This window comes from Artibeus jamaicensis, unplaced genomic scaffold (assembly GCF_021234435.1).
Source record: "Artibeus jamaicensis isolate MK-2021 breed Jamaican fruit bat unplaced genomic scaffold, CSHL_Jam_final contig_958, whole genome shotgun sequence".
NCBI lineage: Eukaryota > Metazoa > Chordata > Mammalia > Chiroptera > Phyllostomidae > Artibeus > Artibeus jamaicensis.
The window spans coordinates 255,353-280,267 of record NW_026522022.1 but is presented as its reverse complement, the minus strand read 5'-3'; the positions used below and the strand labels follow the sequence as shown (position 1 = coordinate 280,267).

The following is a 24,915-nucleotide window of genomic DNA, read 5'->3' as shown; positions in this document are numbered from 1 at the left end:
GTCTGCGTGCTCTGTGGCCGGAACCAGGGACAGGAGCGCCACACCGTGGAGTTCGGTGGCTGACCGACGTGTGACTGGATGCCCAGGGGTCTGATGGCCGGCTGGGCTGCAGGTTTCTGGGCACCCCATGAGCTTACAAATCGTTCTGCGGCCACCGTGCTGCTGGGTGTTTGGCCACGGCGGGGAAGGCGGCGGTGCCCGGGACTGTTGTCTTCGAGGCCACGAAACATGGCAACTGCCGATGCCCTCCTGCTGTGAGGGCAGATGCGGACCCTTCCCCCCCCTCCCCCAGGGCCGAGGCACCGAGGTCTGGGTGGAGAGGTTGAGGGATCCAGGGGTGGAGGACCTTGCCCCACCTGCCTGTCCTCTGCCCCTCCCCCGAGGCTCAGCCGCTCGCTGGCCAGCAGCGGACCAGGCACCTGTGGCCTTCTGCCTCATCTTCACACTTTGGAACCGTTTTCCACCAAAACTTTCAATCCAGTGTAAACAAATGTGCAGATAAAAACAAAAAGCCCTCGGCAAGTTCTGAGGGGTCCGTGTGGCATGGACCCCACCTGGTTAGAGGGTCAAATTTCGGTAAAGAGGGAAACGACAAGGAGGCTGGAGCCTGGAGGAGAGAGGGGCAGGAATGGGCTCGAGGGGAGACTCGGACGGACCCTTCGGCCTGTTCCCGGGGACCCGCCGCTGCCCGCTGCGCTGTCATGTCCTGGCGATGCACTCCCGTTTGTGGGGACAGGTCATGCTGCCCCTCTGTGAGCTCCCCCCAGGGCCTGGGGACCCACAGGTGCCCAAGGGACCCCAGACATGGCACTCGGAAGTTCTGAAAACCTGCCGGAGCTCTGAACCAGGCCACTGGCCATGTCCCCCTGATGGTGTCCCTGGTCCTCCATGTCCCTGGCCACGGGGCCGGTCTGACTGAGGCACAGCCAGTGGGAAGGGACATTCTCCCTCCGTCCCCTCCCTGCTCGCCCCCCACGGGTTTGCCCAAACCACACTAGTGCTGCTCCCTGGTCGCTCTGACTGGAATCCCAGCGGAAGTCCACCCCGGAGTGGGCGGGGCGGCAGGGCTCCCAGGGCAAAAAAACACGGGCCACAGGAGTGGGCATCTAATGACGAAGGTGACAGGGGCAGTTGAGGCTCCACACGGCCGGGAAAGGTGAGAATCAGGGCTGCAGTCCAGTGTCGGTGCCGCACGCACTTGGCCTTGCCCAGGGGGGCCTGCCCAGAGGTTCCCGCTATGTTTTGGGTCCCTACACTCAGGACTACTTTTTTCTAAAAGAGGAAAGTTCAAGGTGACCTGTTTAATTTTTCCTAAAAATAGATGGTTCTGTTTAATGCTGCAAGTCTTTAGCATTGATCTTGAGGTGAAAACATTAATCGCACTTTCTTTTAAACAAAAAATGTGTGGGTTTTTTTTGGTATTATGTAAAACTTTGATTTCTGATTGCCATTCTGGGACTGGCACATGAACCTGCTGGGAAAACAAGGCGGAACAGGCCGGCAAGAGAAACTCCCTCCCGTTAAACACAAGACAACAAGCGCGCGGGAGGAAGACCAATTACACCCTAACCAGCGCCAGCCGCCTCTCACGGGGGCGTCTGAGACTTCGGGGTCCTGCCCACTGTGCTCGCGCTTTGCCGTTGGGGGTTACGCACGGCCTCGTGGCTGCTGCGACGGGAAGGGTTTCTGAGCAGCACTTGCGTCTGGGCCTTTACCAGCCATCCCTTCAGGGACCGCGGGCACCGGAGCCCGGGGGACGCTGCGCCCCGCTCCAGACACGTTCACGGAGCGCGGCATGGCACGTGTTCTCAAACACGTGAGCCATCTCCCAGGAAAGCCCGGCTCCTGCCGGGCTGCAGGGACCACCCCCAGCGCAGAATCGTGCATCTGCCAGAAATGAATTCGCTGGGCTGACCACCGCGAGTATTCTAAACAGTTTTATTTGTCTTTACATAGAAATATGTAAACATGGCTTATCTCTGCATCGGGGATGGAAGGTCGCGGCTCGGGAACCGGGGCTGTTGCGCAGGGTCCTGTCGCGCGAGCAGGTTACATTCTATCGGGTCCCGCGTCCGCTCCGCCGGCCGCGACCTTCTTTGGGGCTTGGAGGGCCAAGCGCGTCCCTACACCTTCCCCACTTCCAGTCAGTGGCTGCTGTCACGTGGAGCTGTGGGGTGGGTGAGGACAAGACTTTGGGGAACTTCAGGATAAAAATGACTATGCAAAACATTAAAAAAAAAAAAAAAAAGAATCCCAATCCAGAGAATACTTTCATTCAAGTCAGGATGAGAGAGTCTGGGATCCAAAATCAATAATTATTGTCTAGTTTTATAATTTGTCTTGCGTTTTCGTACAGGTGGAAGGAAGGGAGAGAAGACCTGTTGGGTGCTGGGGGGCCGGGCGTGGGAGCCGGAGGGCGCGGCGGCGTTTTCACTGCTCTGCGGGGAACCCGTGTCCCCACGTTCTCTGCGGGTCTTCCCCAGAGGGCGGGCCGTCGCAGAGTCCATCTTTGAAGTCTAAATGCCAGTGTTTGCACATACATGTGTCCGTGACACACTGCAGTGGGTGCAGGGAGAAGCATCGCGTGGGACACTACCCAGGATTTAGGAATTTATTTAGGTAGAAAAAAATGCTTTGAACACTCTGGGGAAATAGGGTTCATATAGAAGAATATTTCAGGGAAACTTTTTTTTTTTGCATTTTTCAAGGATATACATTCGTACTGATTTTTGCTTCCAAATATATTTTAAGGCTGTTTGGTAAAATATATACTGGATATGAGGTTCCGTGTACAGGGTGTTGTTCTTACAGGGAATTCGTAACTACTCAGCTTTAAAAAAGTAAAACTTTGAAGCTAGACATGCTTGAGCGTCCACTGCGCCCCGGACTAGCCCCATGCGTGGCGGGGTGGAGGGATGAGGAAGGACCTGCGGGCTTGCCGAGGGCCAGCGGCCCGCCTCGCCGCGCTCAGCTGTGGGGCCGGGCGCAGACGGAGGTGGGCAGGGCTTAAAGTGCAAGTCACGGGTGGGGCCGAGGGGACAAAGTGCTACAGTAGGGGACGGGGAAGTGGCTCTGCGTGGCCGAGCCCTGCCCGGAGCAGCAGCGAGCGGAAGACCAGGGCCTGCTTTCACCCGGAGTGACTGGGCAGGCTCTGAGTTCAGGGCCAAACAGATACAGGCTCTGCCTCGGAAACCGTGCTTCGGTTACGCACACAGGAGCCTTTGGTTTCGTCCTCCCTGCTGTTGCCCGGTGCCCACCAGAGCCACGGAAACCCATCTGTGGGGGCCCGCAGCGGGGCAGGGCGACCTCTTCCCCGTCACCCTCCGAAGCAGACGCCGGCGCAGCGGGGCTGCCTGGCGCGCAGGGTCCCAGAGAAACACGCACTCGGGCTGCATCGCCTCCCTGCTCGGACCCGGATACACGCACACTGGCACGCACGCAAGGCTCTTAAACTTTCCACGGCACGGCGCTGTCCTCTGACACAGGCAAACTCTGCCGTTTTGCATTTGTAAGGGCACCCTGAAAAGTCAACTGATAGAGCCGTCTGAGAATATATACACACGTCTATAAAAAAAAACACACGTAGCCCATGAATGATGGAACTGAAGGACGGACTGTGGGCGGGGTCTGAAGTCACCGAGAGACCGGGACCCACAGCGACCCCTCCCCGGAGTCAGGACGCGTTGGTGGTCCGCACGCCGGCCACGGAAGCGCCGGCTCTCGCCACGACCCCGCCCCGCTCTTCGCCCCTCGCTCCTGGGGAGGGACGTTTCACTTACGTTTTGATGGTGCAGGACGTCCCCAGGGGTCAGGCCTGGGCCCCTGAGTTACGGAGAAGCAGGTGGTGGGGTGCTTGGTGGCTGGACAGATGACTTTTCCTTACCGCGAACTTGGCCCACAGAACCTAGTGACGGGGCAGCTGGGTTCAGGGGAAGCAGCCCCAGGCCAGGGTGAAGGGAGGGGGGATCGCCCCCCTTTCAAGCTGCAGTGTCTGCCACGTGGGAGGGGCTAACACTCTAGGGAGTGGGGGGACGCACCCGTTTGTACTCGTTTGCTGTTCTCGCCTCTAATTATCTCACAGTTTATAAAAAATAGAAATAACAAAAGGTGAGCCGGGTCCCACCTCCAGATGCGTGTCCCGCTTTCCGGAGAGCGGAGTGGCCAGCCGCCCCCAGGCCGGCTGTGAGTCAGACATCGGGGAATAAAAAAGACGTCCTTGTGGCGGCAGGCGCGGCCGGCTCCGAGACCGGCAGCACCCAGAACGGACTGCAGGGCGGCGGATGGGACGGCACGGGGTGGGGCACCGGCACAAGCGTTGTGGGGAGGGCGGAGGGGAGGGCGCGGCGGCGCGGGGCCTAGAGCCGAGTCTGCGCCTCCGGGATGTAGATCTCGATGCTGTCCGCGTGCTCGCCGGCCGAGTTCTGGCGGAAGGACGCGGCGCGCTTGGCGGCCAGCAGGCGTCTGCGGGCCTCCTGCCGCTGTCTGTCGGGCAGGTCCAGGGACTTCTCTCGCGTGACCGGAAGTCGCCCTTTGGGGGGCTTCTTTGGTATTGGCGGGGGGGCCTTCCGTTCCTCCTGAAAAGCAGCACAAGAAGCACGTGGTTTCGGGGCGTCCGGCAAGGTCGCCCAGGCCCGGAGCTGGGCACTCACGCCGGCCCTGCTCCGAACCCAGGGCGGCCGCTGCTCTGCCTCCCACCGGTGGGCGGGGGCCGCCTTTGCACTTCCCTCCAATGCCTCGGGTAGGGGAGGGGGGAGTTTGGCACCGCGTCGGCAGAGGAAGGAAGAGGTAAGTTCTTCCTTCGCAGTTCCACCTCCTGCGTCTCACGCCCACTTGGAGGTGGCCCTCCGCGGCCCACTCACCTGGGTGCACACCTGCCGTTCCCAGGGCTCCAGTGCCCAGCGTTTCGGAAGGTGCCACTGGACACCCGCCAGGGCCCCCACCTTTGGACCAGACTAAGGGGTTCATGAAAACCGCCCTTCGTGGGGGTCCCAAGAAACCACCGAGCTTTTCGCTCACACTCATTACTCATGTCCCCTTCACTTCAGTGTCACCTGGGGCTCATGGCTAATGGCTGACCCACACCCTGTGCTGCCCCCTGGGGAGGACTGGCCAGTCTTCGAGGAGGCCCCTGTGCCCCCAGCCTGGCTCTGCTGAGGCCGGCAGGGTCCCCTTCTGGACGCAGGAGCTGGGGGTGGAGGCAGGGTCCCTGCTGAGGGCCTGGGTGCATGTCCTCAGCTGAGAGTCACGCTGCAGCACCCGGGGTTTGCCAGGTTGGTTGTCTTCACCCTTCTATTCTGACAGTGTCTGCCAGAAAACCCAGGTGAGCCTCACTCCCGACTTCTCTAAAGGGTGTTAGGAAACCACTGTATTTATGGCTAACACACAGCTCCCTGGGGTCACTGAAGATGATACCCTAAGGGGAGACATAAAATCACAGGCTTCAGATTTCATGGGACATTGCTGCCCTTCTAAGGCCCAGCGCTGATGGATGACAGGAGGTTTCTGTAGTTAAACTGTTGGGTACAGTTCAAAGGGTCTCGTCTTTCATGGCACACACCCAGCTAGAAATTCTGTGTGTGCAGGAGACAGGAGGCGGCCCTGTGACTGTGGGAACCTCAGAATGACCCAAAGGGTCCTCAGAGGACGAATCCCGCCGAGAAATGAGACAAGATGTGAGCTTTGGTTTGCATCTTCCTCAAATTGTATCCCAGAGACACGGCAGGAAAGAATGTGGCCCATGACTTGAATTGTGCTCCAGTTTATATGTGTACACGTGCGCACACACGTGTGCAAAAGCATGTTCACGTGTGTGCACGCAGACGCACACGAACATGTGCGCACTCTGAGCTGCCTGGGAGGGGGGAGCCTGCAGAGCCTGGTGCGGGGAGGCGGCCCTAGGGGCGCAGTTACCTTCCTGTCCGGAGACTCTGCCATCTTCCAGTCGTTGAGCTTCAGCTGGTGCAGCTCGTCGAACTTCATGCTGACATCCTCCACCGAGAGCTGCAGCATGTCCCAGTAGCCGGCCAGGTCCTGGGACGTGGGTCTGGGCATGGCGCTGGGGTCCTGCGGACACACAGCGGGGTGAGGGGCCTGGCCACGGTGGGGAGGGAAGGAGCTGAACCCCAATTCAGGTAAATATTCCCGAGGGCCCGCAGGAGCCACAGAAGTTTACACAAGTATTTGCTGACGGTTTAAAACAGGAAAAGGCCACACACTGCGTGAGTCCAACTCTGTCACTTCCTGGAACAGGGAGACTGGGGGCAGTGACAGGTCAGGGGTGTCATGGGGCTGGGGGGAAGGATGCACAGGGGAGCCCAGAGGGTTTGGGGGCAGCGAGTCTGCTCTGTGAGGTGCTGTAATGATGGGCACATGTCATCGTGCATTTGTCCAAACCCACCAAATGTGCAACACCCAGAGTGACCCTGATGCCACCTGTGGACTCTGGTGACGCTGACGGGTCAGGGCAGGTTCATCCGTCTGGTAGGGGTGCTGATGGTGGGTGGGGAGTCTGTGCGTGCGGGGTGCTGGGGGGTGAGAAATCTCTGTATGTCCTCTCAATTTAGCTGCAAACCTAAAACTGCTCTAAAAAAGAAAGTTTATTAAAACTAGATCTGCCCTGTGCTTGTTCCTTGTTTCATCCTGAAAATGCTCTCTGAGCACCTGGGCGTGGTGGCAAATAGAAAAGCTTTCCCACGCTGGACACTTCCTGGAAGCCCCGGGCCCGTGGTTTGGTCAGACGGGTGTGGTGCGGGCCCACGCGGTCTGCGGCGTGGCCGTGAGGGTGGGCCAGCTCTGCCCCTCAGCTGGACACTGATGGCAGCAACACCCGTGCAGAGACAGGACCCGTGGCTCGTGAAGGCCCGAGATGACTTCTTGGGCCGCAGCCCGGCACTCAGAGGGGACACCTGCACGACCCGTGGTCATGTCTTGTCCTCCACGCACGACCCGACGGATGCCCTTCAGTCGGCTGATTGGTCACCCACCCCGGCACACACAGTGTGGGCCCAGTGCCTGGGCCCCGGGCCACCTCGAGGGCCCCAGGGCCGTGGGCCGCTTCACTGAGGCGCCTGGCCCACCCACAGGTGCGTGGGTTTGCAGCCCAGGCCGAGGGGCTCGGACAAGTGGCTCCGCGGTGCGGTGAGGGCCCCTCTCACTGAACAGGAATTTCTCATGGGCAAATATTTACCTGATTTGGCTCACAACGTGCAATTTTCGGCTTACTCATAAGTCGTTCACACAGAGCACAACAGGGACTTCAGCTGGCTTTGGTTTTAGCTTCCCATAACCTGTGCCTAGTCGGCTGGGGCAGTGGGAACAGACCCAGTGCAGACGACAGAGCAAGCCAGACGGGGTCCCTCCCAGCCTGGGGCCGGCAGGTTCTGGGTCTGGGGGGTCTCTCTTCCTGGTGTACAGACAGCGTTCCCCACTGTCTGTGCCCCGAGGCGCCAGGGGGAGGGAGCTCTGTGGGGTGCGTCACCCTGGGCTCCACCCACATGACGTAGTGACCCCCTAAGGGCCCCTCCTGGCTCCATGTATTCAGTCTCTAGCCGCCTGGCTTCACATCCACGTGGAAAGGATCACTGTTGGGCCTCAAGCCCTTCTTCGCAGGGCAGCCAGGCGCAGGCAACTAGCCTTTCTGTGTCTGAGGCTGTTCCCAAGATGAGCCACTAGAGGGCACTCGCGGCCCACCGCAGCCAGAGCCGCAGGCTGTCTTCTCCCTCCAGTGATTCTGCTCAGCTACCCTCGTAGCTGCCCGCGGTCCTTGGAAGGTCACGGGCGAGGGTGGGCTGCATCCCAGTCTGAGCGGTGGGGCAGCTGGCTGTGTGTTCCCTGGAAGACACCCCAGGAGCAAGGACAGTCCTCTTTTTTATCAGTTTGGTGTGACCTCGATGTGGGCTGCTGCTGGCAAGTCCCAGGCGTGGACGGTTGAACCCCATAGTGTCTGTGTCCATGCGCACGTCCCCCGTGGGCAGACGTCTGTCACTCCACCAGGCTGACCAGACCGTTGTCCCCAGGGCTCCCTGGAGCAGAGGCGGCCCTGTGTTGCGTAGCCAGGCACAGCCAGGACCTGGGAGGTGGCCCGTCTGCCCCACCAGGCGTCCAGGTTCCCTGCATGTCAGGGCCGATGGCCACAGCCCTGTCCAGGCACAGTGGGCGGTGCGAGAATCCTCACTCAGCCCCCAGGGCCCTGGCAGAGGGGACCCTGGTCTTTCCATGTGCCCGAAGGGTGCTGAGGGCTGGGAGGCCTGCCCAGATCCCAGAGGGCGGCCCGGCAGGTGTGCACGCGGTTCCAGTTCCTGCCACGTGCCTCTCCGCCCCCCAGGGCCCTGTGCCACGGCCCTGGAGGCACACATGTGGTCCCCACGCTCTGGGGCAGACGCCTCCCAGGGTTGTCCCACAATAAGTTCCCCGCAGGCCTTCCCATGAACAGGGAGTGCTCTGTTCAGGGCACTTGCAGGCTGACGGGGGTGTTTTTCTAGGGTCATTTGTCTGACTTAACCCACCCACAGCTCCCAGCTACCAGCAAGGTGGCGGGGGAGGCCACAGCACTGTGGTTGGAAGAGGCCGTGACACAGATGGGAAGGGAAGCCGCCGCAGCAAACCTTCCAAAACCAGAGGGTTTTAAAGGTGGACGTGGGGTGTGAGCTGACGTGGGCTGGAGGCACCGAAGGCTGGGGTCAGGGTGAGGGAGCCGTCAGGTGGGACGTCAGTCACTCCGGCAGAGAAGACAGAGACAGTCCCCAGCAATGTCGCTCTGCTGCAGGAGGTAGCTGCAGACACGAGCCCCCACGGGTGAGGCTGGCCTGTCCTGGGGTAACGGGGTGCACAGGTCGACCCCTTCAGAGCTGGCAGCTACAGAGGGGACACACCCGGGGGGGTGCACGAGCGTGACCTTCCTCCAGTGGCCGGTCCCTCTGCAGGAATTCCAGGCTCCATTTCCCCCTCTGACACACTGATGGTGACTTCACACCAGAGCCCGGTGCTGGTGACGGGTCAGATGTCAGGGTGGACTTGCACGGGGCGAACTGGGGACTGTTGGAGAAAGCACCCTCGTACACGGTCCTGGCGGAAAGGAGCTGTGCCTCCCCTGATGTGTAAGACCACTCGGTGGTAAATGTGCTGTCTCCTCGCAGATGAAAGGCCCAGAGCCAACCACAATCAAATCCCCGAGCAAGGCCCGGCAGGGAGCTATTTGCGTGTTAATGGAAACGGCTGGCTGGAATGGATTCCTGTGCCATGGCCCAGACAGGGATGTTCCTGCTGTCCTGTTCCCTCCCCAGACGCCAGTCAGCACACACTTTCTGCAGTCAGGTCAGGAGATGCACAGACACAGAGCGGTGCCAGTGAATGAGCACAGGTAAACGTCACGTGTGTGTGCACATATGGATATGCGGTCTTTCTCTCCTGCTGATTGCCAGGGAGATCAGAGCCAACCTCAAGGCCAACTGTATTCACCGATCTAGTTCAGTGGTGTGCTGTCGGGGACCGCTCTGTGCGGTTTTGGAGACTGCGGCCCCACCAGAGCAAGCCCTGAAAGGGGCTGGTAAGTCCCCCTGGAAAACCAAGTGAAAGCACGGTGGCAGGCAGGACCCGACACCAACCCCGAGGGTTCCTGTGGGAATCCGGCCTGATAAATACGCTGTATCCTTTGAAGCTTGCTCTGCCCTGGTGATATAAACCAGATGTTCAAGTTCAAGGCATAAGGAGTAAACTCCTTACCTCACGAAACATGTCTTAAAGACTCTCTGGCGTCAGCGTGACTAACAGACCCTGACCTATGACAAATGTCTGTGTTCCATTGTTGTCTACAGATAACACCTGTTTTTGTATGACTGTAGCCTTTTTGACACTGATTGCTGAGCTCTCCATGTACACACACCTACACATACCATTCCCAATAAAAGCCATTTGAGAGAAGGGCTCAGAGCGTTCTCCACTAGAAGGAATCGTCACCCCCTTTCCCACCAGAACAGCAAGATTCTGTCCCAGACGAATTATTTCTCACCCACGGCGGACGGAAGAGTTCTGGGGGCCAGATTTCCGCCCACGGTACACTTATTTCACTGCTGACTGTCAACCAGAAAGCCCAGATTACTCCTAAAATCTCCTTAAACGTGTTCTTTGTGCATTTTCATTCAAGCCATCTCTTATCGCTGTCTTCATGTGTGACGTTGGTGGTGACAGCCGTTTACTTTAGTTGGTTCGGCCCAGCCAGTCCCGGTGCCAAGGCAGCAGCTCCAGCGGATGCACTCAGGCGCCTATCACCTTCAGGCCCCGCCCCAGGCCCCGCCCCAGGCCCCGCCCCCTCGCCCACCGACACACCCCGCCTGGCCGCCTCTGGGCCTCAGTTGCTCTGAACCATCCAAAGCTGGGCGTATCCTGTCCCCATGCGACTATCTGCAAACAGGCATTTTTTAAAGATTTTTATTGTGTTTATTTTTTAGAGAGGGGAAGGGAGGGAGAAAGAGATGGAGGGAAACATTAATGTGTGGTTGCCTCTCGTGTGCCCCCTACTGGGAACCTGGCCTGCAACCCAGGCGTGTGCCCTGACTGGGTGTTGAACCGGTGACCCTGCGCCTGCCGGTAGGTGCTCAACCCACTGAGCCACAGCCGCCAGGGCCTGGCAGGAGTCTTTGAGGAACCAGGCAGCAGAGAGCGTGTCAGGAGGGAGAGCTGAGGCTGGTACCGGCCGCTCACTTACCATGTTCTGTTGGCACAGCCAGTAAAACTGCTGGAACTTCTGCGACATCAGAAGCTGGGCGCTGCCCACTGCGCTCCGGATTTTACCGAGAACTGTTCGGAAGAAACAAACGAGAGGCCGTCAAGGAAAAGCAAAATCAAGAACACTCCACCAGGGGACACGGAGATGGGCACCCCGAATTTACTGCCATTGGATGACTGACGTTCGGCCGCTACGGGGAAGGACGTCCCAGCGAAGCGGCGCGAGGGCTCACACGCAGGACCGCGGACACGAGGCAGGGTGCACCCGAGGCCCTGGCGCGGGGGCCACACTGGCTTTCCTGTTTCCCCACGTCACCCCTCCCCCCGCTGCCGACACCCTCCTGGGGGTCAGCCGCGTCCCCGCTACCGCAGCTCGCCCACATCGCCAGGGCTCCCGGGGCGCTCACCAGACGCGGGGCGCGCTGTGCTCAGCAAACCCACAGGTGGAGTATAAAAGTGAACAACCGTGGAGCGAATCGAACAGCTCAGAGGAGGGTAGGTGTGACCATTGCGGGTTTAATTGGCAAGTAAAATGCTTGGTGCACGACAGGTAGGGGACAGCCCCCACCGCCACCTCCCAGCGCCCCACTGCCCCCACGCGTCCCCTGCTGCTCACGCGTCGGATCCCGGGCCGGCTGGGAGCGCCCTCGGCATTTTAGAGATGGCAGCTCTGGTCGATCCCAACCCGCAGGACCCTCAGAAGCACCCCTGGTAGGCAGGTTTCCCACTGCTGTGCCCTGGCCCCTCCCCCACGGAAAGTCTCCCCTGTCCCGGCTGCGCTCGAAATTACTCCGCAGCGTCTGCGGACATCCGTCCCCCTGGGAGCCTCGGGCAGATCGTCCCACCTGCCCGACTCCGCCCACTCCTCTCTCCGAACGCAGGCGCCTGCGGACCACGCCAGACCCCCTGAGGCTCGGAGGGTCTCTGGGGCGGCCACGGGAAGGGCCGAGGGTGCCCATCGTGAGGCAGAGAGCTCATCGCCACCGGCGCGCTGATGGGGATTTACCATTTATGGACTCGGGGCTCCATCCGTGGAGCTCAGACACTTGTGCCCCAGCCGAAGGTGAGGCGTCTGGTTAGGAGGCAGACTGGGACTCAGTGGGTCCTGACCCGGGGCCTTTTCACCAGCTCCCAGGGACGCCCACTGGCCTCGGGGCCACAGCTCATCGAAGCCTGAGAGACTGTCTAGCGGGGCGGAAACCGGGGTCCCGAGAATAAAACTCAGTTCCTCTCCCTTCCCTCCGTTTTCCCACACATCAGAGATCCGAGCAGGGTGTCTGCAAACCGCTTATTTGTGGGGCTCGTCCAACACGCATTAGAGGCTGACACCTCGAAGCCCAGCACTCGGCTCTGTCCCTTGTCCCAGGCCCGTCTGGGGAGATGGGTACAGGGGCCTTCGCACGCGCTCAGGGACAGGTCCTGGTGGCCCAGATGTGAGCCCGCTGCCGGGAGGCGCCCAGACCAGCGGGCGTGGGAGGACCCAGAGAGCAGAGCAGCGGGTGCCGCCTTCTTCGGGCAAGCAGGGGGGTGGTACCATGTCACCTGCTCCTAGAAGCATCATTCTCCCTCATGAGGAGAACTACAGGCGGGTCGTCCGTCCTGAACCTCGACCGCTGCTCTCCAGGGCCGTAACACGAAAACCACACACATGCAGAAAATTCTAAAGGCAAGCGTGCAAGGCGCCTTGACGCCCAGCACTGGGAATCTGCCACCCGAGCTCATCTGTCTTTGGAGTCTCGCAGCCTGTCCCAGCCCATCCGCTGTCCCTGTGGGCACGGCCGGGATGTCACCCTGACAACGGGTTCATCGCCCGACATCATGTAAACCTAGACCGATCCCAGACACTAAGAATTTAAAAACGTAACTTTCAGCCCTGGCCAGGTGGCGGCTCAGCCAGTTGGAGCCTCATCCCCTGGACCCAAAGATTGCGGGTTTGATTCCTGGGTGGGGTTTGTATGGGAGGCGACCGATTTCTTTCTCCCTCTCTTTCTCTCTCTTTCTCTCCCCTCCTCTCTGAAACCAATACACTCAGCCTAGGGTCAGCATTAAAAAATGTAACTCTCAAAGCGCGTGCATCGTGTGATGCCTTGGTAGGCTTTCCGGCCCAGAAAAGGAGCCCACAGGGGTCACCGTGCACCCTGCTCCCTGGGCCCTCCTGTCCTCTGCAGTGCACTCCCGGGGGTACGCTCCCCTGAGCCACCCGCCGCCTCCCTGCTGGGCAGCCGACAGGGAGGGGGGTGCAGAGCCCCAACGGCGGACAGGGTGCAGGGAGGGGCTGCTCGGGCAGGGGCCAGGTGCGCAGACGGGAGGCTGGGCGGGGGAGGCGCTGCTCCGCCCTCAGCCCTGATCTTAGCCCCCAGCTGGACAGGTTTCCGCAGCACCAGTCTCCCTGCTGCCGAGTGTGGGGATCGGCTTTGGTTTGAAACACGGGATCTCCCTCCGGGAGCCCCTGCAACCTGCGTGGCTGGCGCAGACGTTCGGAGGGACTGGGTTCGACCAAGGCGCTGCTGAGGGGACGTGGAGAAGCAACCGACAGACGCGTTTGTCCCTGCCGAGCGCAGACTCCCGCCCGAGGCACCCAAGCGCCCCGTTTGAGGTCTCGAGAGCGCCCACCCCTCTGACTCGCACTCTTCCCAAACGGGTTCAACGGAGGATCGACGCAAACGCTTCTGTGCATCAGCTTCAGCACAACATGGGCGACGGGCAGCGTCCAGGTGCAGATTTGCTGGGGTGCAGCCACTCACACGGGGTGCAGCCGATGGTCTCTGGGGAGAGAATGACCTCGAAGAGGGGGAGGGCGGCTGAGGGTGGACGGTTCTCTGACACCTGCCACGAACTGGAAGTGCAGATGGAAGTCACTCTTCTCCCCTAGACGCCCCGAGTTCGTCATTGTTGAGCCACGTGAGCCTCCGAGAGCTGCAGACCAGGGGGAGGCTTCTCGACACGCAGCTGCGCTGCTGCCCAGGGCAGGCCTCCGCCCGGGGGTGTGGGCACTCCCTGGACCTGCCTGCTCCTTCGGCTCACTTCCGCCCCCCCCCCCCCAGTTCTCTCTGACTGTGCTGTGACGCTTCAGGGCGATGCTCGCACTGTTCTTTCCTTTAGGATTTTGAAGAAGATTTTTGTAGTTTGCAGGTGGTTTCAAACGGGCATCTGAACCCCGATGGCCAGATCTCCCTTTACGTCTCTCACGCTCCAGCCTCCCCACAGCCTCGGCTGGTGAGACGCGTGTGCCCGCCGGAATTCCAGGGGCAGCAGCTGTCCACCAGGTGGAGCTCCGTCCCGTGGCGGCAGCTGCTGAGGTGCACACGGCAACTGTCCTGCTCACAGCCATCGCCCGAGCTCCTGACGCTTCTCTGTTGGCCGCTCCACTGCTCAGGGACATGGGGCCACCCGCTGCCACAGGCCTGCGTCCTCCTGGCCCCCACCCCCACGCTGAGGACAGACTGTGCATGTCCTTGCTCTCCCCTGGGCCAGGCACAGCCAGTGAGCTGGCCCTGCCCCCACCCCAGCTCACGGCCAGGGGTGGGGGAGGAGACCCGACTCCGGGGGAACAGGCTGGTGAACCCCGAACCCCTCCCACGTCTGTGATGTTCCGGCACTTTCTGCAGCCGTCCTGTTGCACTCAGCTGCTCCCACCCCCTGCAAACAGCTCTGCCCTGGGAAGCGGTGGGAAGGTAAGCGTGGCCTTGCGTCGCTGGAGAAACAGCGGAGCAGCGATGTGCCCACTTTCTCCACATCCGGGGGAGCCTGGAGCTTTCGGGGTGAAACAACGGCAGAGCCACGTTTCCCAGGGGGCCCCGGGGTGGGGCCTGACAGTGGCATCTCCTGCCAAGCGCTTTTCACCTCCGCCTCCTCGCAGGCAGCTCACGGAGGAGCGGAGGGACAGGTTCTCTGTCACTCGCCTGCACAGGACTGTTTCAGTCCAGTTTCCTGGGAACGCAGACGACTGTTTTTTGTATTTTATCTTTGTGACGAAGGTCATCAGTTCTGTTACAATTACGTGATTCTGTCCCCTAAGTCGAGGACCACACTAACACTCGAGAAAACTCGGCAGGGAGACGAGTGGTTCAGACACATCAGCACATGCGCCCTACGGACGGTGCCGGGGACCAGGGCAGCAGAACCCCTGCATCCTGGCCCGCAGGCTCCTGTGGTGCAGTCACCTGGGGGGTCGGCACTTCCCCGGGGTCGTGTCAAGGGTCAGCTCGGGCCTACAGGTGTGGGGCAGCTCACTGGGAGCGGAGCCTGTGAGAGCCGCCCTGGCTCTCTGCCTGGGCCGACTCCGCAGGGCGCACAACTAAACACCGACACAGTGGCGATCGTTCCCAGGGCCTCTGAGCTGGCCCTGAGCTCTCCAGGTGTCATCTGTCACGGCCTCGTGGGGGTGCTTCCCTGTCTGGGGTCCAGGGCTAGGTCCCCAAGGACACCAGCTATGCTTCTGAGCTGCAGCCCTTTCCAGAGACCGAGCGTGGGCGAAGGAATTCACAGGAAAGGACAAGGACACACGGACAGCATGATGGGCCGGGGAAGTCTTTCGGAAATGCCTTCGAGAAAGTGCATGTCGTTAAGGACCATGTCTGCAAACAGACAGCAGGTGCGTGCAGACCGCACCAGCGGTTCACAGAGGGGCCACTCGGGGCACTGCCAGGAGACGGGAGGCGGAGCAGGGGTGCTGTCCCTTCCTGCACAGAGGCCCAGTCCACCAGTGGGCGGGGTTAGGCGCAGACGCCGCTGCCCGTCCCTGGGCCGGAGTCGCACAGAAGCCCCCTCATCCCGAGGCTGCACAGCGAAGGGCTCACCATCACCTCGGGGACTGCTGACTGCGGGCTCGTCTTCTCGCCTACTCATTTGGTTTGGCAAACCAAATGGAGCCAAACACCAGATAGCCGCGATGCTAAAAACCGGAGGAAATGCTCCCAGCCCAGCTGCTGCGGAAATCAAGAGCTGGCACGTGGCCTCTGAGATCAAGGACGGGACCAGCAGCACTGCCGGCACCGCCGGCCACGCCACCCACCCGGCCCGACGGGACCTCGAATGGGCCCAGCTCGTGCGGCCGCCTCTCTCCGCCCGTCCACCTGCAGCGCTGCTGAGACGGAGCAGGCGGTACCTGCCCGGCGCGCATTCGCGCCGGGAACCCCTACGCGCGCCCCACCCCGCTCTTACTTTCCTCCGCGAGGTCGTTGTCCTCCGCCTCCCGCTCCATCTCCTTGCACCAGCCCTCCATCCTCTGCGTCTCCGTGTGCAGCAGCTTCAGGAACCAGGAGCCGTCCCTGCGGCACGGCGACACCCGCCCGCCGTCCCCCGCGTCCACAGCGGGCTCCAGCCAGGGCTCGGGCGCCGGCACTACCGTGTCCGCCGGCGCCCGGTAGTCCTCCCGGTAGCTGAAGAGGCCCTGCGTGCGCACCGTCCGCACGGCGCCGTACTGCGTCGGGGTGCTGGGCTCAGAGTGCCGCTGGAAGGACGAGCCGAACTGCAGGCCCTTGTCCTCCGTCGGGACGTGTCCCGGGAAGCCCTCCAGCTCCAAGTCCGCCTGCACACCCGCCGTCACGCTGTTGGAGCGCTTGAACCGCCCGCGCCTGCGCAGGAGGGAAGGAGACAGGGAGGCCTGGCTCAGTCGGGGCGCCCCCAACCCGCGCCCCACCGGTGGCGTGCGGGTGCCCCGAGTCCGCCCAAGCAAGCTCATTGCGCTTCCCGCCCACTAGCGTCTGATGTTTCCTCTGCGGGAGAGCAGTGGGCTTCGCAAACGCGTAACCCCGCACGTCTGCTCAAGTCTCAGTGTCGCGCCCAGGCCCGGGGACGCGCGTTTCCCGGCGGCGCCGCCGTCTGGGCGCGAGGCTGCACTGCACCCGGAGGGGCCGCTCTCGGGTGATGGCGCCTGCAGCCTGCTGAGCCTCGGCCACTTCGCATCCCGTTCCAGGGCGCGAGGGTCTTCTCCTCTCCCACCCGAACCACTAAGCGTCTTCCCGCGAGCCCGCTCTGCAGGACCAGGAGTGTGGACTCGGACTTCACCGGGCGTCACCGGTTCAGAGCCCGTTAGCGAGCGGGGTGGCCGCCCCGAGCGCAGACGTGCGGGGCAGGGCGGCTCTGTGCATCTGCACATCCAGCGATGCCCCGGCTCCCGGCCGCCAACCGCTGGGGGAAGGGAAACGTGCACCGGGGGCAAAGGGCCTGGGCACACTCGGCTGGCGGGAGCAGGAAGCTCAGGCTGGTGGTCCCCGGGGGCAGAGGACCTCGGCTCTAAGAGCTCTGTTGGGGACCCGCGCCACCAGCTTGTGGTCTGGATTCCCTGCGGTCGGAGCCCTCATAGGCTGGACCCTGAACGCCGGCCCCACCATCTCCCCGCCTGGGACCTGGCTGATGAGATGGGCAGGAGGTCCAGAGGCCAGGGTGACTAAAAGGGGTCTTCATAAAATTTACCAGACGCACTATCTAAGCGTGAAGTGGAGCGACGCCCCTGCTCTCATCACAGAAGTAACACCAGCGGTCGGGCGGCCCCGTGTGCTGTGGCTGGAGGGCATGCTCTCCCCAGAGCGAGCCAGCCCAGCCACGTGGCTGTTTTTCTTTCCCTTTGCCCTCGCTCAGTGGGAAAGCCGGTGTCTGTGCCCCTCAGCCCGACTCCTGCTTCGGGTGAGGGACCAGGCCTGGCCTGCCAGCCCCTCTGGTTCCCGAGGCTGAATCGCTTCACAAGGTGTCACCCCCCTGCCTCTGCCAGAGCAGGAGCCGGGCAGGTGTTGAGTGTCCCCGAATGCAGGGCTGGATGGGGAGCACACACAGGGCCCGGTGGAGTGAGGCCGGCTGCACTGGGGTTGGCAGGGCACGAGGGTTTGTAGCTTCACTTGGAACATTTCACCTAAAATGTCACAGTGTGCGACTGTTGTTAGAGTCACACGCTTAGGGTTTCCTGGTACAAAGTTTTGTAATGAGAGGGGCGTTGACCGATTCCACAAAGGCCGTGAATAGCTGAGGGTCGGCCTGAGCGGCAGCGCGTGTGGGGGGCCCGGGCGGGCGGGGGGAGTTACCGCTTCTCGTCTTCCACCTGCACGCCCACGGAGTGGTACTCCCGCAGGCCGCGGCTCTCCGTGTCCGAGTCGGTCGCCATTTCCACCTGGGTCAACACAGAACATCTCATTTTAGGGCTGAGACACAGGACCGGGCACAGGACTGTCTTCGTGTGTGTGTGCTCACTTGCTGCGATTAACTGCGTTTGTTTAACTAACTCAGACACGCGCTGGCCCCGGGACGCCACACAGAGAGGGACCCGCACTGTCCTGGCGATTGCGCTGCGCTGCCGTGTTCCACCACGTTTTACGCAGCTGCTCAGACTTAGGGGTTTGAACCTATGTGTGCTAGTAACACTGCTCAGTGCAGCTCAGGCACAGAGAGGCTTCATGGGCCGAGTTGCTGCAGGACTTACAAGCCCTTATCACTCCCTACAGCGGACAAAGTAAGCAGAGAATGGACCAGAAGGCACTAGCAACAAGGAAGCGATTTAACAGGGTTACACCAACGTCTGCAGCCACAGAGAGACACGTGGAGGGGACGTTGAGGGGGGACCAGGCGGTGCCAAGGCAGGCATCCGTCTGTCCTGCACATGGCTGCGTCCTGTTGCTGGAGGGCCGTGCCCGGCAGGGGGACGCAGGGCATAGCACAGAATCCTCCCTGTGGCCCCGTTCGCCAGAGTGTCTCCCCATTGGGACGCTGTCTTCCATGAGTGTCAAGGGAAAAGGTGCGCTTGTCCCCCGTGGCAGAAATCCACGATGGCCTGAGGCCTCGCCACGGCCCTCGGAGGCCGACTCCCTCGTGGCCCATACGAGTGGGGACGCCGAGGGCTGGCGTTCATTTCATGCCAGCCACGCGCCAGGCGCCGAGTGAACAGCACGGTAAACACGCGGTCACAGGACGCCCTGCTGTGTGGTCCCTGGGCGCACTGGCGGACTGAGGGGTCAGAGAAGGCAAGAAAAATGACCTGGGGAGCACAGCTTGTCGGGGGCCGGGCCAGGACTCCCGCCCAGATCTCTCTGGCCACAGAGAGCAGAGCTGTGGAGGAGGGCCGGGGACACCCCACTTTTGTTGGCACAACTCTGAAAACAAGTCACACCTCATTTGCGGTGTGTCCTGAAGCAGGGACACCCCATAGGGAAACCCTCACCTGGCTGTTTGTCCTCTTTTTATTGTAGGCAGATGTGGCTTTAAAGAATTTTATTTCTTTCTGTGTGGGGTGTAGCAATCACTGTTCACATTACTTTACACCAGGGACTGCGGTAAAATCCCAGGGGTTCGGGGTGGTGCCCCGGTCAGGGTGCGGCTCCCGCTTATGGAAAGGGCCCGACTGAGTCCCCAGCTGCTGCGGAGAGGTGACCGGGCCACCGCTGGCTTCCTGTCACCACGCTGCCGCGGTGGGGACTCGCCTGCATGTGTGCGTGGCTTCCTGTGCACATCCTCGCCGTGGGCTGCTGTTCAGAGGCTTGCTGCTCTGCGCTTTGGGTGGATGTGGTCACGGCGACGGACTCACGACACGGGCGGGGGCGGCCTGAGCACTGGATGTCAGAGAGGTGCTGGGGGTGGGCAGGGCACTGATTTTTACCCTGAGGACTCAGAACACCTGCCTAACTTTTTAAGCAGTTAGGGTCCTAGTCTACAGAGATGGCCGTGAATTCGGACCAAGGGAGAGGCTCCCACCGTAGGGCCATTCAGCAGGTGCAGCCTGGGGGTGAGCCGGGCTGCAGAGCGGCCGGGAGGAGCGCGGTGAGGGGCAGTTCCCACACCAGCCTGGGCTCAGGGTGCGATGCAGGCCGAGCACCGAAATCACACAGAACAGACACGCCATGGACGCCCACACACGCTGTACGAACACAACAAAGGGGTGTTTCTCCCTCCGCTCGTCGTCACAGGGTCCCTCCGACAATGCCAGCATTTCCACAGTGGATGAGGAGCGTGCAGCTTCTGGAGCCAGTTAAATTCAGTGACTGCTGCCCGCAGAAATCGGGGAGGTGGTTAAATCTCCTCGAGGCCGTTCTTCCTGATCTCAAAACCCAGGGGACCTCGAACTCCACGCTGGAGTGAGTGAAGCCCCACCCACGGCGAGTGCCAATGCCCGTCCCCTGGCCTCAGCCTCTAAGGTCGTCGGCTCCAAGGACGCAGCATTACATCCACAGGACACACCTTTCCAAGAAAAGTGAAGGTGTGAGAAGGTCTGGGGTGATTCACATGGACCAGGACGTGCTCCACAGTTACCCATACCCGAAGTCCTGGGGGTAGACAGATAGGAAAACACCCACCAAATCCAGGACAAAGGAGAGGAAGTGCTTTTTTGCACAGCGGAAAGGAGCTCGAGCAACCTTTTCCAAGAGGAAATTCTGGATGCACGTGTGCGTGAACCTAAGACTTGAGAAATCCAAGCTTATCTTTGTTTTTGCAAGACCCCCCGCGTTCCAGACACAGAGAAGAAAGAAGGGCCGGCAAACCCACCACGGCCTCTGGAGTCGCTGCCGGGGGGCTGGGTGAGGGACACTGCCTCTCCTGGCACGCTGGCCGCAGCACTGGTGCCCCGAGAACAGTGCACCTCACACTCCGCCTTCACAAACTCATGCGCAACCAGGCAGGTTGGACACAGCGGCGCCGTGTGTCCCTCAGGGACCTGCTCTGTGTCCTAGCCCTGCCACCGCGAGGGGCTCATGGCTCCGCCCACGTGCTCTGACGCTAGTTGGGGGGGCTTGGCTCTGGCTGGATTCTTGGGTAGACCCACATTCTGGAAGTGAGCAAGGACACGGCTTTCCTAGGCCACTGCCACGCACCCCTAGGCCGTGCGGAGAGCACAGAATGTGGCCACTCCCTTTGTGATGACGGGGACCAGGGTACATGGCCTTGAAGGGCTCCTGGACGTTAGACCCCACATTTCCCAAACACACACACACACACACACACACACACACACACACACACACACGTAACAGCTCTGCAAAAACAAACCACACAGAACAACAAAATCCAACACAAAGAAAGTAGTTAACGTCACGACGGGCGTGAGGAAAGGGCCGGCAGGGAGGGCAGGGGGTCGGGGGAGGACCGGCTCTGGCTGCCACTGGTTAGAAAGGGCCCAGCGGCGGTGACCTGGGGGCCCGGAGTGGGAGGAGGGCCTCGTGGTACACGGACGCCCAGGGCATCAGGCCCCCACCCTGAAGGGGCTTCGAGCAGCGGAGTGAGCTGCAGCCGGCGGGTGGGGCGCTGACTGCCAGGAGGTACGGGAAGCCACTGTCCCAGCGCCGGCTGGGCGGCGCCCTGGGGGCCGTGTCTGCGGGGGTGGGGAGCTGGCCCGCCTGGGCCCAGCAGAGGGAACGCTGGCCCAACTTCTCCACTGTCTGCGAGGCAGAGCGTTGCCCTGGGGACAGACGCGCAGGACCTTGCGCTGCCCCCCTTCCACTTCTGGTGCTTGGGCTGCGGGTTCCACCTGCCCGGCCCCCCGCTGTGGCCCGGACGCCATGTGCGCGGAGGCAAGTCACTTACCCCTGAGCCTCAGTTTCCCCGTGACAACACCCGGCACCTGGGCTTATGGCGAGGAGTGGGCCTGGTGGGAGCGGGGCACAGCGGCACGTCACTGCCTGCTGTGTGCTCACTGCTGTCCTCAGGACATGGACTTGGGGCTGATGGCGCCGATGTCCCCCCGTCCTCTTGGCCCCATGGCAGCCTTTCGGCGCCTGCGCCGCCTTTCACTGTGGCTCCCACGCCCCTGCTCCTCGGCCTGGGCTCTCTCCTCCCCGAGAGGTGACAACGTTCACCCTCAGCTGTGTGACTCGCTGGAGTCCGCCCGCTGCTGTGTCACATGCTCACACAGGACTGCAGAGGACAGTCCCGCCTGCCACACACGCGCACGCTGGTCAGCACACTCACCACCTTCACCAGCCCACTCAGCGCCCACTCGCACACCGACGTGGACGGGGCACCTGCTGTGTGCCAGGCACTGCGCTGGGGCTGGTCGTCCAGGGACACGCGTCCAGGGGCACAGCGTCCAGACCGGCCTCTGGGGAGAGCGGCCATGTGAACTATGTGTGAGGGGCAGGGGGGGGGTGCAGCAGCCGGGGGACCTGACCTCATGCGAGTCTGAGACGCACGCCCAGGACTTCCCGGTAAAACAGGAACTCCGCGTCCAGAAGCTGGCACCGCCCTGTGCAGGGGATCCAGGACGCGACTGGACTGGGTGAGCCTGTCTGTCCTGGGGAATGGGGCTGATGACACGTGGGGGATAGGGTCCCCTGAACGAACGAGGCTCCCAGCACAGTGCCTGGCATCTAGCATCCAGACAGAAAGGGGACAGGAGCGGCTGTGTGGGGTCAGAGAAGGGGCGAAGAGGTAAAAGTCATGCGAGCGGCTGTGAGGGTTGGTACTTACATCTGACCTTGGGTAGGGCAGGCGCTCTGGGAACTCAGAGTCCTAAACAAAACAACGAACCACAGTGTGGGGCCCGGCTCACGGCACTGGGCAGCTTGCTCCCCGTCCCCGATGCCAGTGTGTCCCTGGATCCCTGGGGCCACAGCTCCACGCCCTCCTCCTCCCCAGCGGCAGCTGGGCCCCAACTGTAAAAGTCTCTGTTGGACACAGGCTGGGGCTGACTGGGGAGTGACAGGGACCCTGTCTGTCTCCACAGGGCTCAATGCCATCACTGCTCTCCACGGCTCATGTGTGGTAGGGGACAGTCCCCAAGAGAGATCAGGGCAGCTTCGTCCAGGTGAGTGTCCCATGCACCGCAGGGGACACACAGGAGGGAGGAGGGAGTTGCCGGGTCTGTTGTCCCTGGCAGGCGCTGGGCGTCATGAGTCCTCGAAGAGGCATCCTGGGTGGCCTGTGAGTGGCTGTGAGCACTGGCCTGGGCGGGAACCAGGGGCACCATGTCCTCTCTGCCTGTGTCCCCAGAGCCCACCCCCCACGCAGCTGTGGGGCTGAAACAATTGAAAGGCTTTGAAAAACCACTTCAACAAAAATGCCTCCTTGTGCATCAGAATAAATTCCTTGCACTCTAAGCGGTCTGTGGTCCCTAGACAATGCCCTGGGTTGGGGAGGAGGCCAGGGGAGGGGCCTACGGGCAGCAGGGCAGGTGAGGGACGGGGCAGAGTGGCCTGCACTGGCAGGACGCCCTTGGGACCGGGACCGGGACCAGGACGGGGAGGCCCGCCTGTGGCTGGGCCGCGAACCAGGCGCCGTGTCTGCATCGGCGCTACTCGCGCTCCTGCGGCAGAGGGAGGCTACCTGGACCCCGATGGATGCGTGCCGGCTCCGGAGGAAGTCCTCGGCCTTGTCGCTGACCCGCCCCAGGCCGTCGGCAGCGTGGCGCTGGGCGGCAGCCGTCTCTAGAGCCAGGTTCATGGCCTTGTTGCTGTCCAGACTGTCCGTGGAGTTGTAGAGGCCCCGGCTGTCCTGGGGCCACGGGGACACCCTCTGGGCGCGGCCGTCCTGGTAGGCGTCCTGCGTGGACTCGGTGCTGCTCTGCGCGGTCACCGAGATCAGGGGCTTGGAGGTGGTCCGAGGGGGCACGGGCGGTGGCGTTTTCTTGTAGTTCGTGTACGAGACAGCTGCAAGAGACACGCAAGTGCCATGTCAATGCAAACTCGTTCCCCCGCCTCCCCAGCATAAAGGTCGGTGGACGGCCCGTGGCCCAGCGTCAGGTCTGAGAACAGCACGGCAAGATCGGGAGCTGCTGTGCGCTCGGAGACAGTCCTCATGACTAGTTCTCAGCAGCGAAAAGCTGTAAATACGCTGAGAAAGCCAGCAGCGGCCGCGGCATCAGGTGGCTTCTGAATTAGCAGAAGGTGACCACGCCGTCATTTTCATGCAAGTCACAGCCTCATGGGGAAACGGTCATTTTATAACATCATTGAAAAGCAAGATATTAAACCATTTCTGTACCAGGACAGAATCTGTTGGTGAAGATTAGAGGCGCCCAAACTCGTCCACCACGGTCATCGCGGTGGTACACGGTGACTGGCTGTTTTCCCTTCCACTCCTCTGTGTCGCCCAAAAATGCTTAATAATAGGTGTTTTTACGATGGAGAACATGTGCGACATCAGAGCCTGCTTATTCGCCAGTGGGTACAAGTGTAGAGTTCACTGAGGAGGGGCACAGGGTCCCCAACCATCCCGCCTGGGTGTCCGCCTTCACGCCCCTGGGCAGCCACATCTCCTAACCCCGCCCACCGGCCTTCACGCTCCCCTAACCCCGCCCACCGACAGCCACACTCCCCCTAACCCCGCCCACCGGCCTTCACTCTCTCCTAACCCCGCCCCGCGCACGTCTGCACAGTCAGCTGTGCGGCGCATCCGCTAGAGGAACAGATACATTCAGAGATGAGATCGCTTCAAAAATCTCTTAGAAGCTCCCCGGATTCACTGGAACTGCTTGCCGGGCTCGGGCTGTTCCCTGCTGTTACCGCGAGGAGGCGCTGCCCCCAGGACTCCGTGTTGGCACCGCGGGTTTCCCGTCGCCGCGGGCCATTCCCTTCCCCCGGGAGGGGAGAACGCGCGCACGTGCTCCGGGGGACCCCGGGCTCCGGTCCGGGCGCGGAGCGGACGCGCGTGCGCACCGGCCCGGCCTGCAACGTACGGAAGGGTCAGGCGTCCCCCCGGACCCTTGGGGGCTGGCAGTCTCCGTCTGGTCACCGCCCGGGCGTGTCCGTCACGCCGCCTTCTGTCCTCGGGGACTGGACCTGCTCCCGGGTCTGCGGTCTTTCTCCAACCCGTGAGTGTACGAGTTTCTAGTGAAAATTCCAACAAGCTTTGGCAAACAAACAGAGTGAGTCTGTCACGTCGGGACGACCTGAGCTGAAGTCACGAAAAGGGCGCAGGAAGACGGATGCAGGGCCCCGACAGGTAGAAACGGGAAGGAGGACCGGCAGGGGCGCCGCGGACCCAGGGGCGGCTGGCTGCAGCCCGCATTCGTGGCGTTATTCCGGAGCCAGAGAAGCAGGGGCGGCTCTCATCTGCCTCGGCCGAACAGCGGTGGTGTGTCACCACCGTCCTGCTCAGCAGGCCGTCCGGCCACCTGGACTGAAGCCGAGGAGGTGGCCGCGGGGTTGGGACGGTGGAGAGGGGGCCCAGCTTGGAGCAGACCCGTGAGGTCTCTGGTGCTCGGAGTGAAGGGCGTTAATTCTTGAGTGAACGTGATGAGGAATAGCCCTGTTCCTACAGGGTCTTATTGGACCAGCG

At 61.8% G+C, this 24,915-nt stretch overlaps 1 protein-coding gene across 1 annotated transcript in view; it reads right to left on the bottom strand.

The window, feature by feature from the left end:
- Positions 1-1,967: 1,967 nt before the first annotated feature.
- DLGAP2 (DLG associated protein 2) overlaps positions 1,968-24,915 on the bottom strand; it is a 194,492-nt gene continuing 171,544 nt past the window's right edge. Inside the window, exons 11-17 of the mRNA XM_053655367.1 lie at positions 22,963-23,285; positions 22,108-22,149; positions 17,742-17,827; positions 15,886-16,298; positions 10,703-10,794; positions 5,911-6,063; positions 1,968-4,574 (exon numbers count right to left, since the gene is read on the bottom strand). Coding sequence (XP_053511342.1) covers positions 4,356-4,574; positions 5,911-6,063; positions 10,703-10,794; positions 15,886-16,298; positions 17,742-17,827; positions 22,108-22,149; positions 22,963-23,285 — 1,328 coding nt within the window. The 3' untranslated portion in view covers positions 1,968-4,355. The remainder of the gene's footprint in view (positions 4,575-5,910; positions 6,064-10,702; positions 10,795-15,885; positions 16,299-17,741; positions 17,828-22,107; positions 22,150-22,962; positions 23,286-24,915) is intronic.